Source organism: Mauremys reevesii, linkage group 3, assembly GCF_016161935.1.
Source record: "Mauremys reevesii isolate NIE-2019 linkage group 3, ASM1616193v1, whole genome shotgun sequence".
In the NCBI taxonomy this organism is placed as follows: Eukaryota; Metazoa; Chordata; order Testudines; family Geoemydidae; genus Mauremys; species Mauremys reevesii.
Genome location: NC_052625.1, coordinates 163,205,695 through 163,220,625, shown reverse-complemented (window position 1 = coordinate 163,220,625; position 14,931 = coordinate 163,205,695). Strand labels below are relative to the sequence as shown.

Genomic DNA, 14,931 nt, shown 5'->3' with positions numbered 1-14,931 from the left:
ATTTGAATTTTTTTTGACTTTTTGATTTTTTGCCACTACAATTCTGAACAGTTCTTTACCTACCTCTTATTTTAAAATTAGTTTCTCGAGAGATAAGCATGGGAATAAAATACATAATTACTGGAGAATAGCACTACCAAACAGGCCTAATTGACTGCATTATGACTATCAGAATCAGTAAAAATGTGAAAATATGCAACAATGGTTTTAAATATAAATTTATGTATGAAGTATTATTCACCCTGGAAATCAGTGATTACTTCTTTGGAGTCATTCCGGTTCAATGTATCTGAGTAGGTTTCTTTTCAAAACTTCTATTTATGTCACCTAACTCAAAGCCATTTTATGCTAAGAGGAAAATGCATCTTTGTATGGCAAATATTATTTACTGGGAAGGAACAGTTCCTTAGAGTCATTCCTGACCATCTTGCAATTACACACACTGATACAAACACAGACCTGGTGTAAGTGTAAACAGGTGCAACTCCTTCTATTAAAGTCAATGGATTTTGACAGATTCAGACCTGGTGTAAGCAGACAAAACTCCATTGACTTGACACAATGAGTTACACCAGCTAATACCAGATCTGAATGTCTCAGCTGGTTTAGAACATGCTTAATAGATTTTTAAACCTCAATGGATTACCCCTTTTTGAAATTCTAAAAGCATTTAGACCCATAATTACTCTTCATTTCTTAGTAAATGTGCTTTAAAACAACCAAATGGGGTTTTCTGATGTAAAGCAACAATAAGCAGTTTTTTTTCCCTCCACCAGTAATAATTTAAAACTGTCCAGTCTGTTCTATTTATTTATAATTGTTCCCCAGCCTGATTCTTTCTTGGGTTATAAAGTGCTCTCAGGAACAACTCACCTGCAAGATCATTCAAACCATAAATGAGAGAACTTTACAATACCCAAAAGAGACAGGCAAGAGAGCAATTATATGTAAAGCACCACTAAGTCTTAACAACTTGCAGGTGCTTTTGAATATATGGAGAGGAGGCTTTTCAAAGGCTGGGCTGTCAGGTTCTCAGTCCCTGAGCACAATGAAAAGATGCATGCTCTATTTCTGCTGCCTGCCTCACAGGATAATTTCTGCTCCAGTTCCTCAATGTAGAGTGGGGCAAAGAGGAAGAAGCCTTGCCCTACTGGACAGCACAGCATTGTATTTATATTTTACATACAAATAAAGCCCACCACCACATGACAGGGATTAATAATAGCTGCTACTGACTGAGCTTTTTTTCCTTTTTTTGTGTGTGGCATTTTATGCGTGTTGACATGTATTTATACCTTAAAAGCAGGTTTTGGATCCAGTAGATCACCTGGTAAATCTCCATAGCCTCTGACAGAAACACTTCGACAGCCAATCCCAAGTGATCATCACTTTCTTTGTCAACTCAGCAGCACAAGGCTTATACACTGCTTAAGATCCACTTAACCTGCTATTTTGAGGGTCTGAATGGGACGTACATGGTGCACAGGACCTGTACTAATCTCTGCAAATATACGAATGCCACCCTATGGTTGAATTCTAGCCACAAAACTGCATTCCAGGGCACTAATTTACTTACATAATGGACATGTTTGTGCGGCTGGCAGCAGCTTTCAAGAAAAATTCTTGATCCAGTAGTACTATACTCTAGTATAGTATCCCCTAAAAGAGACATACACCTCTACCTCGATATAACGCTGTCCTCGGGAGCCAAAAAAATCTTACCGTGTTATAGGTGAAACCGCGTTATATTGAACTTTCTTCAAGCCACCGGAGTGCACAGCCCCGCCCCCCCGGAGCACTGCTTTACCATGTAATATCCGAATTCATGTTATATCGGATTGCGTTATATCGGGGTAGAGGTGTATTTGGATGTGCAGGTCCTGTCCCCAAAAAGGAAAATAAGGTTTCTTCAAAAGGGGGAGATCTTGAATTTCAAACAAGTTCTTCATATTCCTCTAACTGGAAACAGATCAGGAAATAATTTATTGACCATAATTAATTCCAGACACCTGATGGAACAAACAACCACCTTGAGCATCCTCGTAAGCATTAGTGTCTGACTGTGAGTTTTTCAACACCTTTCAAGTAAGAAAGATCAAATTGCACATGGCATACTAGCATTTAGGGATACCATGTGGATTTATAACATCAAGAGAAATCTGAGTTGTCTAAAACAACAAATGGATTGCACTCATCCCACTAGATAGCTTTTTCTTCTCTGAAAGATGAGACATGGAAAATAGTTTTCATATAAGAACCATTTAAGTGATTTATCAAAAGGTTCAAATTCACCACTTTTGGAATAAGAAGTCCTTTAATTATCTGTATAGCATGTACACTGCTATTTGCAAGAAAGAATTTTAGTTGGATGGCTCATCTGCACTGGTAAAACATTGATAAAGTATACGGAGTTACCCAATCAACCTCTAGTATATTAAAAGTTCACACAGCACAGTACACATTTAACCCAGCAAGACATGTACTGGTAGCTGTGGCTGATTTACACATTTTCAATCTGATTACTGACTGTTTCTTTAATTTGAGTTGGATCTTTCACCTTTTCCCAGCCAAAATTCTCAATGAATAATTCATCAGCCAAGATGACTGAGGCTGTTGAATCATCATTGCATTATTCAATTGGACCAAATAACCTGAGAATGCACACATTTATTTCACAGCACCTAACTTTTGAAATGTGCCAACTTGCAATTGTACTCACAGATGCCTACTAGATGGTACTATGGCTTCATCTTACCTGCAACACTGGGCATCCTGGAAGAATCCTGATGGCTACTGGATTTGTTGCGGTTCTGATTTTTCCTTTTATTGTTGGCTGCTCGGACAGATCGAAAAAGCACTTCACTTGCCTTGAAGAACGCAACCATAAATGGCTGCTTTGATTGAGGCCCATGTCTTCCTATAAGGCCAGCTGATTTAACGTTAATACTGCGACCTATAAAATAATGCAGACATTCAATTAATACCATATATACTGTCAAATTTTGCTCTTTCTGGTTGCCAGATAAATATATTGGTGAAATCCTGGCCCAAATGACACAATTTTTGCAATTGTCTTCATTGGGGCAAGGATTTTACCCATGATCCTGAAGTTACAACATTACATTCAACAAAATAAGGTTAAGGTTTCTAATCTAAAAGGCAGAGAACTCAGATTTATTTACAAAAGTTGCAACAACTTCACAGTCTACCATTGCATGAAAACATTGTCTACGCATTCTACACAAAACCCTGATATATTAATTCAGTGGTACTGATCTATTGCAAAGAAATAAATCAACTCCATTAACTTCTATCCTCTTGGAAAAGGATAATATGATGCAGTCATCTTATTTTACATCACAAGTATGTTAAATCTGGAATTCTATTTCTCTAACTCAAATCAGTAGGACTGAGAAGCATAGGCAATAAATATATTTATGCTTTAAACAATGTAAAGCGTTACTCCAAGTTCATGTGAAGTTATTACTACATATACGGGGGCACTCAATCTTTCAGGAGAAATATAAAAGAGTTTGAAATATGTACATGATTGACTCCGGTTCTGCTCCTAAGGGATGTACATACTTGTTTAAAATATTTGTTCAGTCGGGACTGTGTGGTAACCTCACTGTATTGGAGGAACTGAGCCTCCCTAGAAGAAAAGTAAGCAAAACAAGTCATTGAAACTGCATCAGTGACATTTTAACAAATAAACCCTTGCTCTTAACAGAATTTATTTTGGCGGCATAAACACTTTTGTGTGTACGTGTATTATGCAGAGCCCTTCAACCGTCAGAAAATGAGACAGTGTCGCATGAAGCTGTGCAGCTGTGCAAGGGTGGGGGACACAGAGGTCCTGTAAATGTGAAGGTTTTGATAAAGAAATGCACTGGTGTGGGCAGCATCAGGGCATTCAACTATTGTCCTAATAGATTGGAAAGGTTTGTTAAATAGCTACAAGGACAATGAAGGAGCATCTGCCTCACAAATGTACAGTATAATGCCATTAAACTTAATTTTACTGGAAAAAGACCTTACAAATAATCATAGGAGTAAACCTTAAACAAATAAGCCTATAGGTTTCCTTTTAAACGCAAACTTACAGTGGCTCTGTGCCAGAGTCTATATTTCTTAGAAAAACTCTATCACTGGCGTAAATGAAAGAGGCAGTTTGATTTGTGGTTAAAGCAGTTTCCATTCTACTTCCACTGTAACAAATGTATTAATTCAGCTCAGACTTCCTCCTTCTGGCAGCCCTTTTGCTGTAAAAAGAGAAATTAGAAGTTCCAGCCAAATACCATACCTTGAACTGACCCACTTCAATACATAAACACTTTTACAACATGTTTATTCAGGTGTAGCACTTTAAATTGGTTTAAGATGTTTCCAGTGACAGAGAACCCAGCAAAGGCAAAAGAAGAACTGAGAAAGTTAGCAGTTTTGGAGCAGAGTAACTGGCAACATATTCTGAACAATTTTGATAATTGCTTTTTTGACTAGAAGGGAAAAATTATTTGTTGAAGCTTCTGATTTCATTTATAAATGGCTTTTTAGTTTTGTGTTTATCTAATTCTTCTCTTCATCTATTTAAATGACTATGAAATAACACATTAAAATTAATTTCTGAATGTTCAAGTCTTGTAGCAGGTCAGATATGAAACACTGTACAGACTATTCTCTATTCATTACAACATGGACCGACCAGCCACTTACCACAAAGTTCCAAGTTTCCTTTACTTTTCTAGAGGGAATTCTTTTTGTTCCAGTGACTTTCAGAATTTTAATTTTATCTGTAAAAGATTAATACCTTACTGGCAGACATTTTAGGAATCCTATTAGATTTATGTACTGAGGACTGTAAAAGATGTGTGTAGGTTCTCTAAATTTAAATCTAGGTTGACTGAATTTACAAAGGTGGATATTGTGTGAGAAGCAAAATCCCCTTCAAACCCATGTGAACGCCCTTTAAAACAACTTTTAATATTATTAAGTTTCCTTTTGGTTTCCTTTAGACTTCAGCAGTGAGATGACTATTAAGATTCCACAAGTTAAGGTTTACTTACTTACTCACTCACTCAAGGTATAGAGATATAAACCATAAAAAGAATCGAAGCCCATAACCCAGACACAGAAGCAGTTTATGTGGCTCTATACCTTCTGTTTATTTGATCTTTTGAGCAACCAAACTAAGTTTTTTTTTTAGGAAAAGAGGTTTTTTCCCCCAACTCTACTGTGGATAAGGACACAATTCTACCAGAACTCAAATCACTGGTAAAAGTCCAACTGACTTTTTACTTCTAAACACTTTGAGTCCCATTACCTACCTTGGTTTATTATATGCTTTAGATTTAATTGCATCTTTCAGAAGATGATTCCACATAAATATACACTTTTCACAAGTAGTACTAGCTACATTTTACATTTGGTAATTACCCTAATTTAGCTAAATACATATCAAACTATGTATTGTCTCCTGTAGGTTACTTCTGTGCAGACTTACGAAAGAATCTAAGAATTTGTGTTTGCAGAGCATCCGTAAGACTGCTCCCTGGGAAGAACAGGAATCCCACTCAGACCAAAGAATATAAAAGTTTGCCCCTCCCTAAACCTGGGGATCCCGTGCCTCTGAACTGCCTCAAGCTCCCTGTCCCTACTCTACCTCATCCAATGTGCCAACAGCTTGCTTGTTAGCCACTGCTCCCAGTCTAAACCTTCATATGTAGTGCAGATTTCAAGAGGTGTTCTACACTGTGGCAAGGGAAGTGGATAAGTTAATGCTTAACAAGGTCTGTCAACATTAGTTTATCAAACAGTCTTGAATGCCTAGTGACAGGAACAGTTATTACTCAAAACTGAATATATCTAAACAGATTAGCTTGAGAGAGAGACAGAGATTTACTTTACAAAATTTTGAAAATTGTTCTATTGTGCCAATTCTTTGCAGCCAAAACCTGTAGTTCTTACTCCACGTGACAGGAAACCCTCTTTTGACTTCACTGGGTGAACCACAGGTTCAGGTCCTCTTGAGACACAATTCTCCATGATATGGTATTAGTGTGATATAGTCCAAAAGCTGTTGCATCACTCAGGCTGCACCATCCCTTTCAGAGTTATATCAAATGGCAAAGTGCATCTCTGACCCTTCACAGGTGTCAATTAACTCTTCTATTAATACTTAGATCACAGTTACATTTATCTCACACCTTTAATCCTGAAAGATTTCAAAGCTCATATCTCCAGTACTGTATGTACATACAGAATCACAAAAATACCATCAACATTGAAGTGGAGGGCAGCAAGATGGTGATCAACTGGCACCCGGATCACTTAGCCAGAACAAGGACCAATCCCTACTCTTGAAAAAAATATGCAGAGCAGTCAGGAATTACTTTTCAAGATGAGGATCCAGAGAGCTCCCATAACCTTCTCTATCCTAATATGCCAGCATGCACTTCGCAAACCAATGAAGATAAATGATGGTTACTTACTTGTAACCAGAGTTCTTCAGGATGGACTTTGAACATTCACACTCTTGGGGATGCACTGACCAAGTGCATCCGGTATGGTGGAATCTTCTAGTTTTAGTGCCACTCTTCCTTTCCCTGCCCTTTGCTTGGTCATAGAAGGGGCCTGGCACCCATTGCCATCTCAGTTTCTTCCAATCGCTAAAGTGGAATATGAACTAACCCTAAAATAGGACTCTGCAAGAGGAGGGAAGGTGGATGGGGAAAGTGAATATGCAGAGTCCAGCTCAAAGAACTCCTGTTACAAGTAAATAACATTCATTTCTTCTTCAAGAATCCTCTGCATAGTCCTATTCTTGGGTTGGTTTGGCGAGCAGTACTGTAAACTGGAAGGAGGGCGCACAGCCCTACCTAAACAATGACTGAAGTACTGCCCCGCTGAACTGTGCGTCAGACCTGGATGTCCTAACCAGTGCATAAATGTCTTGTAAAAGTATGCATGGAGATCCACGTAGCAGCCCTCCATATATCAATAAGGGGAATATGCTTAGTGAATGCTACAGATATCGCAACTGCTCTAGTGGAATGTGCTCTAAGAGGAGCAGGAGGAGAGAGTGAAGCTGCTCAGTAATACTCTTCAATACACAACCTGATCCAACTACAAAGGGATTGTTCTGAAATGGCCTGACCCCTTGAAGAACCAGCATATGAAATAAATAATTTGGGAGAAGACCTAAAGCTCTTAGTTCTGTCCCAGTAGAATGGGAGCCCTCTCTTCACATCTAAGGGACATAATTTAGATTTCCCTTTACTTGTAATAATTTTGGGGGAAAAATAGGTAAATTTATACTTTGATTTATATGAAATTCTGAAACCACCTTTGGAAGGAATTTAGGGTTTGATCTAAGAACCATCTTATTTTTTATGAAAGGCAGTATCGGGGGGTCCAGTATCAATGCATGTAGCACACAAACACTGCTGGTAGAAATGATTGCTGTTATAAAGGCTGCGTTCACAGAGAGATTAAACAAAGAACAGCTCATGTTAAAGCTAAGTTCAATTCCATGGAGGGACAGGATCGCAAATGGGGGGATATAGATTCAATAAACCTTTTAAAAAGCTTTTTGCCAGATTGTTTGTGCATTATGGATTTACCATCAGTGTAAGTATGGAATGCTGCTGTTGCTGCTAATTGGACTTTAATGGAGGAGAGAGACAATCCCATTGTCCTTAAGTGTAACAAGTATTCCAAAACCAGTTGCATAGGGATAGAAACTGGATCAATACTCCTATTACTTGCCCAGATAACATATCTCTTCCATTTGAAATTGTAGCTGTTTTGGTAGATGGTTTTTGAGCATTAATAATAATTCACTGCACTTCAATGGAGCATGATTTTTCCAAATCTTGTAGTTTCCATTGAACGGATGGAGTAACTCCTTATACCACTGTTGTCTTGATCATGCTGGGGCAACTAGAATTACCCTGGTGAATCTTGTTTTATTTTCTTTGAGGGTTAGGAGAAATGCATTTACATCAGACACATTACCCAATGTAGGAGGAATGTGTCCTTCAATGACTGTTCGTCTGAGCCTGGTCTCAAGCAAAAACAAGCATATTTTGTAATGAATCTTTCAGTGAATAGCTCTAGGTCATGAATTCCCCAAAGGTTGAAAATGTTCTGAATCACTAAGTCCTTTAGATACCATGTATGCATCTGCGAGGAATCTCTGCTCAGATGATCTGCAAGCTCCCTGTGTCATCCTGCAACACATAAGGCAATTGGGGAAATGTTGACTAGGATATGCCAGTTCCAAAGTTTTGTCATCTCATGGCATAGGTGAGATGATTAAGTTTCTCCTTGTTTGTTCACATAATAAACTGCAGACATGTCATCCCTGGCCACCTGGATTACCACATCCCGAATCTCCAGAAGAAATGCCTTGAGAACCAGCTGAATGGCCTTCAGCTCTAACACACTTTATGTGTAGTAAGGGTTCCTTATCATTCCAAAGACCTCAAATGTAAAGGTTGAGGAGGTGTGTGCCCCTGCCTAGACTCATCTGTGGTGACCATTTGCAAAGGAGGAAGTGGATTGAACAATACTCCCTTGAGGACATCTTGTGGTTTCAGTCACCATATTAGAAAGAAGAACCTTTCTCAGAATGGTGAGTATTTTGAGCATATTGTCCATACTGGGTTTGAAGTTCTTTAATAGCCAGTGCTGAAGTGGCCTCATTCTGAGTCTGGTATATGAGGACATATACGTTGCGGATACCATGAAGCCCATTAACTCCAGGAAATACATTATCCTCTGAGAGGCTTGCAGCAGCAGTCTCTGTATAGTGGTTTTTAGTTCCAAAATTGTCTCCCTTATGGAATCGAGGATCCCCCCAATGAAGGGAATCTTTTGTGATGTAATCAGAAGGGACTTCTCTTTGTTTATGAGAAGACCTATGGTTTCAAACAGAGAAAAAGTGACTTGAATGGCTTTGTTTAAATTCTTTTCATACAGGGCCTTGAGCACCCAATCATCTAAGCAAGGGAAAACAAAGATCTCTTGTCTCTTTAAATGTGCTGCTACTGGAGTCAATCATTTGATAAAATCCCTGTGCACGGTGGAGAGGCCAAAGGGTAAGAGTCTGTATTGGAAATGATCCAAACCAAGGACAAAATGTAGATAGTTGTGGTGAGATGGTCTTACGGGGATGTGGAAATATGCATCTTTGAGGTCAAAAGCAGCAAACCAATCCAGGGTTGACAAGGAGGGAAATAATCAGAGCCAGAGATAGCATTCTGAATTAAAACTTCCTGACGTATCTGTTTAGAGTCCTGAGATCCATAATTGGTCTGAAACCTCAATTTTTCCTTCTGGATTAGAAAGTAGAACCTCTTCTTTCTGTAAATTAAAGGTACTTTTTCTACAGCCCCTGCATGCAGTACAGCTTGTACTTCTGCTCTTAATCTCTCATAAAAGGGAGAACAGTGGGGGGCTACGTGGCAGAAAGGATTTGAATTGGATGGAATAAAACTTTCTCTTAATATTTTCCCCTTTGTTTCAATTAACTACATGCACACAAAACACCGCTCAAGAACAATGTGTGATCAAGTAGAGTCTATGTGTTGTACGGCCTAGGCCCAACAAAGTCAGGCCACTCAAGTCCCACCATGCCTAGGCCAAAGTCAAAGCTGAAGTTTTAGCTTTAATTTCTGGCAATCTTCCTGTTGTTACCTTAAGTCCAACCAGCAAAATTAATTTTACATATTTTTTGTGGTTTATCTGTACTTGTTGAAAGTGGTATTTAAAAAGCACTTTAAGGCAAGCTCCCTGGATAATTTATGAACATCTGAGGAGCCATGGAACAGTATACTCTACTATAATATGATATATTATTTAAAAGAAAAATGTTGCAATCATATAAAAATATGGCCCTTTAAATATTTGACCTATTCTTTACATTTAATGCACTTAAACTGTGACTGGTATGTGGGAGTCTTTCAGCTTTCTTGGCATGTTTACTATATTTTCAGCAAGAGGATAAAATAGGGAGAGATTGGATTCTTCAGTCATCTATTGGAATAGTTAAAAAGAGCCAATAGTCTTCCAAATAAAACTAACCAAACTCCTGTTGTTTGCATCTGGAATGCTGGCAACTATCTAAGTGATGCAGTGGGCCTGATTCTGAACTCAGATTTATCCCAGTGAAAGTCAACTGATCACTGTGAAATCACTTCTGATGTTCTCTATCTGCTTAAGCTCAAAAGACTGTCTCTTTCATGAAAAGAAGTTGGTCCAGTGAAAGAAATTACCTCACCCACTTTGCTTTCTAGCATAAGTGACTACAGACTTAGACCTAGTGTTTCTACTATTTAAGTACCAAATGTGTACTCAGTTCTGTAACATATGGTCCCTCTTTTAAGGAGCTCATAATCTAGTTTTATCTACAAGCAGAGGCATCATGGAATGTGCAGACTCATGTGGCTCAGTTTACCTACAAATACAGATATAGCTAATAGATGGGCAATATATAATACAAATGCTCCATACTTGGTGGATTAATATTGATGGGCCTCCTGGAGGAAAAAAATTAAGAAAAGATTTAAAAGGAAGGGTTGCTCACTGACACACAAGGAGACAGGGGGAATTCTAAGTGTAAGGGACACCCAGTACAATGTGGCCCTGATCCTCCCTAGCCTTCAAGCATTACCAGAATAATAATTATAGGGGCAGTAGGGATCCATATATTTAGGTTGCCTAAGACTTTCCATTAGAAAGCATTCTTGCAACCATTTTTCTCTGAGAAGCTCTCACACCTAAATTGTTTGCAGCAGACCTTTGGTATTCTCCATCGGGAGGATCCACTTGCTCTATAAAATGCCTTTTCTTTGTCCCATGAAATTCCACTCAAATTTAGCTGAGACATAAATTAAAAATACAAACAAAAGTACAAGTAATGCTCTCTCTGACTTGCATGCCTGAGGAAAACTTTAGCAACCTGCCAAAATCACTGAACATTCAAAGGCTGGGTTCATGCCGCCATGAAAGCATCACCTCCACCGCCACCAGATGCTGCACAGAAGCTGGCCAGCCCCAACGCAGCATGTGGTCCCGGTGGCCCAGTTGTTCTCCCACCCTTGGGGCACTATAGGAGGCAGGATCTCCCCCAATTCCCAGGTGGTAAGAAATGGAGGCTGATGGGGTTGGCGGGGGGGTGAAAGAGAAAGAGGCAGGCCAGTTTCCCCACAACCATCTCCCAAACCCAGCACATGACACAAGTGGCCAATCTCCCCCTCTGTGGGCAGCACATGGGGCAGGGGCTACCTCAAATATGGGGGAGAGGAGAGAGAGCACATCACTCCAAGTTGGGCTTCCCTGGACCCAGTAATCCATATCCCCAGTCTAGGTAATGGAGGCAGACAGGGCAGCTGCTTCACACCACATGCACATTTCAAACACTGACACAATTCCAAGGGGAATCTTCACAATAATAAATGCTGCTAGAAGCAGCTTTAACTCTTTCAAAGTTGCTCTGAGATTCTAACCCCATAATGCTCAGCAACAGGAGAAAGAGCCAAGAGCAGCATGGAAAGATGCATGGAAAGTGCAGGGTCCTTGAAGCTGAGCTGAGACCTGTGTGTCTGCAGTCTGCTCTCTCCATGGATTTCCTGTCCCTGATGTTACAGAGCTACATCTTCTTTCTCCTTTGTATTTAGGAGAGAACGTGTTGAGTTCTCTCTAGAGTGAACAACATGACAGCAAAAGAAATACTGATACTTTTTCCTCTACCGTGTGTTCTTATGTTCCTGTAGTAAAAATGATGTGCAAACTGTCACTAATTTCCATATACAAATGTTAGGCATGAAAACAAAAGGTGCTGAGTCACTCACACCATTTTTAAAGGCCTATGGGGTGCATGCTTGATATACAGGAAAAGCATAAAATTAAGTTTTTCAAATTGCATCTGCATCTGCATAAATTATATGCTGGAATTCATCTAGTACCCCACTTATATCAGTGTGAAAGAGATCACCTTATTTTAAACACCACAGAGGCTTTCAGCATCAAAAGGATGGAATTAGCAAGAAGAATACTAAGGAGATATATGCAGACATTTGAAAAAAAACAACAACAAAAAAACCCATGATCCTTAATTTACCACAGCTCCAGGGAAACAGTAAATTATATGTTGACAGCTTCCATATGCGTTATGCAGCTCTTCATTTTTACTATTCAATATATGTCCCATTAACAGAAAAATGGCTACATTTCATACCAAAGGATGGCTGTGATACTAAATACATCTCAGAGAAAACAACACATTACAATGCCATGTGAACATTTGTACGTTTTCAGCATTTTCAAGGGAAAAAATATGAACTACAATAACCAGACATTTCTTATTCTTAATGCATTATTGTTTTAAAATAGTAATCATTTAGATTTTTAATTTAAACATTATTTTTCAGACTTCACCAAGTGGGATGGCTCAAGGAAAATATCCATTTTTCTAATTCCTTCTACACATGACATTGAGAAAATAATTACTAATCAATATTGTATTTCAGTAGCATCTGGAAGGCTTGATCATGATTGGCACCATATTGAGCAGGTGCCATAGAAATACATACAAATAAATACAGTCTTGTCCTCACTTTGGGTCCCAATCTTGCATCTGGATCTCCTGACATGGACCCTAGCACCCAAGCAAAATCCCATTTATGTCACTGGAACTCCAATTGGATGCAATGTTCTGTATCAATGGATCTTAACTGAGAAGCAGGACCAATGCACAGCCCAGTCCTGCATTCCTCACTCACTTAGAGCTCCAGTTGAAGTCACAGGTAATTTTTCTTGAGGACTGCAGGATCAGGGGTCTGTTCTAATGCCCACTGAAGTCAATGGAAGGTTTTCCATGGAGTTGAATGGTCCCTGGATCAAGCCCCATATGCACATATAAAATAGATGGGAGGTGGAGAGAGGGGGTTCTATGACTGATGAACAGAATCTGTTACATACTGAGTCGTGTAAAAATACATATTCCATCTGTGCACAAACTTCATTCAGCGGTCTATGTTTACAATATAATAGGTTCCAGAAATAAAAGCAATTCAACAAAAATAATGAAAACCTTAAGCCCAAAATTCTGAGTATCTAAGGATGATTTTCCAATTACTAAACTAAAGAAGTAGCACAGCATAACTTTCTCCTAGAACTTTACCAAAATCTTTACTCACTATGGATGGGCACTCTTCTGGCATGAATAAACTGAAAAGTTTAAAAAGTGGGGAAAGAGGTGAACTACCTTTCAAAATGAAGATCTTCATTTAGCTAAAAATCAGACAAGTCAGGCATAGAATTTAAAACTGCCTGTGGCACTTGCACTTAACCAGAAAATTACCTATCTGTTATGTGATTTTGGGAACAAGACATGAGTAATATCTATATAAAGATGAGCTGTACTTATACAATTTCTTCAATGTGTAAGTTAAAAGATTACTTTCTACCTATACAATCTCTCATTATTTACTGAATTTTGATGCTAGTACCAACAAATTGGTTCACCTCTTTCTTTCCAAATTGTCTTACTGAATGCCTGCCAAAGGGTGTTCAAGAACATTTAACTTTTAAGTATTTAACTCTTTAAAAGAAGAATTTAAATGAAGCCCCTGAAAAAAGCAGGTAAAATTTATTCTGCAGTAGGAATACTGTTTTATAGACAATACTGTGTTTTATATCCCTGATTACACCCAAAAAAAACATGTTTAAAGAACATTAAATGTATGTCTGCACTGCAATGTAAGCACAGGTTTAGTAGACCCTGGGTTTGTAAACCTAGAGCTTGAGCATCTACACTCATTCATGACCCCAGGTTAGGAATTGTTGAACCCTGGGTCTCCAGCATTATTATCTGAGACCTACCACTCATATCCCAGACTTCCTACCACCTTCCCAAAACGTGGTCACTCTAGCCCTTCATTCATGGTGTAGTGTGGGAATACTTGACTGTCCACAGAACTTGATTGTCCAGAAGACAAAAAAAAGTCAGACTACGGTATTGTGGAACACTTTTGGTGGACTCCCAGAGTATGATTCTAGTGGGCCTGAGTCTACACCGCAAAGCAATAAAGCTTGAATCCTGGATCCCAGCTTCACTCAGTCTCAGACTCTCCACCCCATGGGATCTTAAGACTAAGTCTACACTTAGGCATGACTTGTGTGTAGACAAATGGAGGGTTAGGCTTGGGCCTGAGTTCGAACCCTGTTCTTAAACTGCAGTGTAGACATATTCTAAGAATGCAAAGCAACAACTCAAAAGTTAAGAAATGCCAGTATTAAGGTTGCCTGTGCAACCCTAATTTAACCCCTGGATAATATGCATTATCATTAGGCTAGGAAGAATTTATTTTTTAAATAATTTTGATACATAATATCGATGTTTACTTTTAAACATTTTTCCAATTTTTTCCAATTAACATTTTCACAGTTGTGGGAAATTATGGGGTTGTGGGAAGGAGTTAAGACCATAATTATTTAATGCAGTAGATGTGGTGATTCAAATAGCTAAAAATTTATAATCGTTAAAATACAAATTGTCAACATATACAAAGGAAATATCCTTAAATCAAACTGTAATAAGTTCTCAAGCAGAATTTTTCTTACTTTGCCTATCTGTAAATATTGATTATTACCAATGGAAATATTTTTGGTCAGTTTCTGTGTGTGCAGTGAAATCAACATTGACTGAGGCCATGTCTTTACTTATGGCTAGATTGGCACTGCTGCGGTTGATGCAGTGGTTTCGATTTAGCGGGTCTGATGAAGACCCGCTACATTGGTGGCAGAGCACTCTCCTGTCAACTTCTGTACTCCAGCTTCCCAAGAAGAATAAGGTAAGTCAGCAGGAAAGCATCTCCTGTCAACACAGCGTGGTGTAGACAGCGCAATAAGTTGACCAAAGTTACGTCG

The 14,931-nt window shown here is 38.8% G+C and overlaps 1 protein-coding gene across 1 annotated transcript in view; it reads right to left on the bottom strand.

Annotated features, from left to right (window-relative positions):
- The window catches only part of BMP5 (bone morphogenetic protein 5), a 76,118-nt gene that overhangs the window by 17,369 nt on the left and 43,818 nt on the right, over positions 1–14,931 (bottom strand). The window contains exon 4 of the mRNA XM_039530962.1: positions 2,756–2,953. Within this exon, the coding sequence (XP_039386896.1) occupies positions 2,756–2,953 (198 nt within the window). The remainder of the gene's footprint in view (positions 1–2,755; positions 2,954–14,931) is intronic.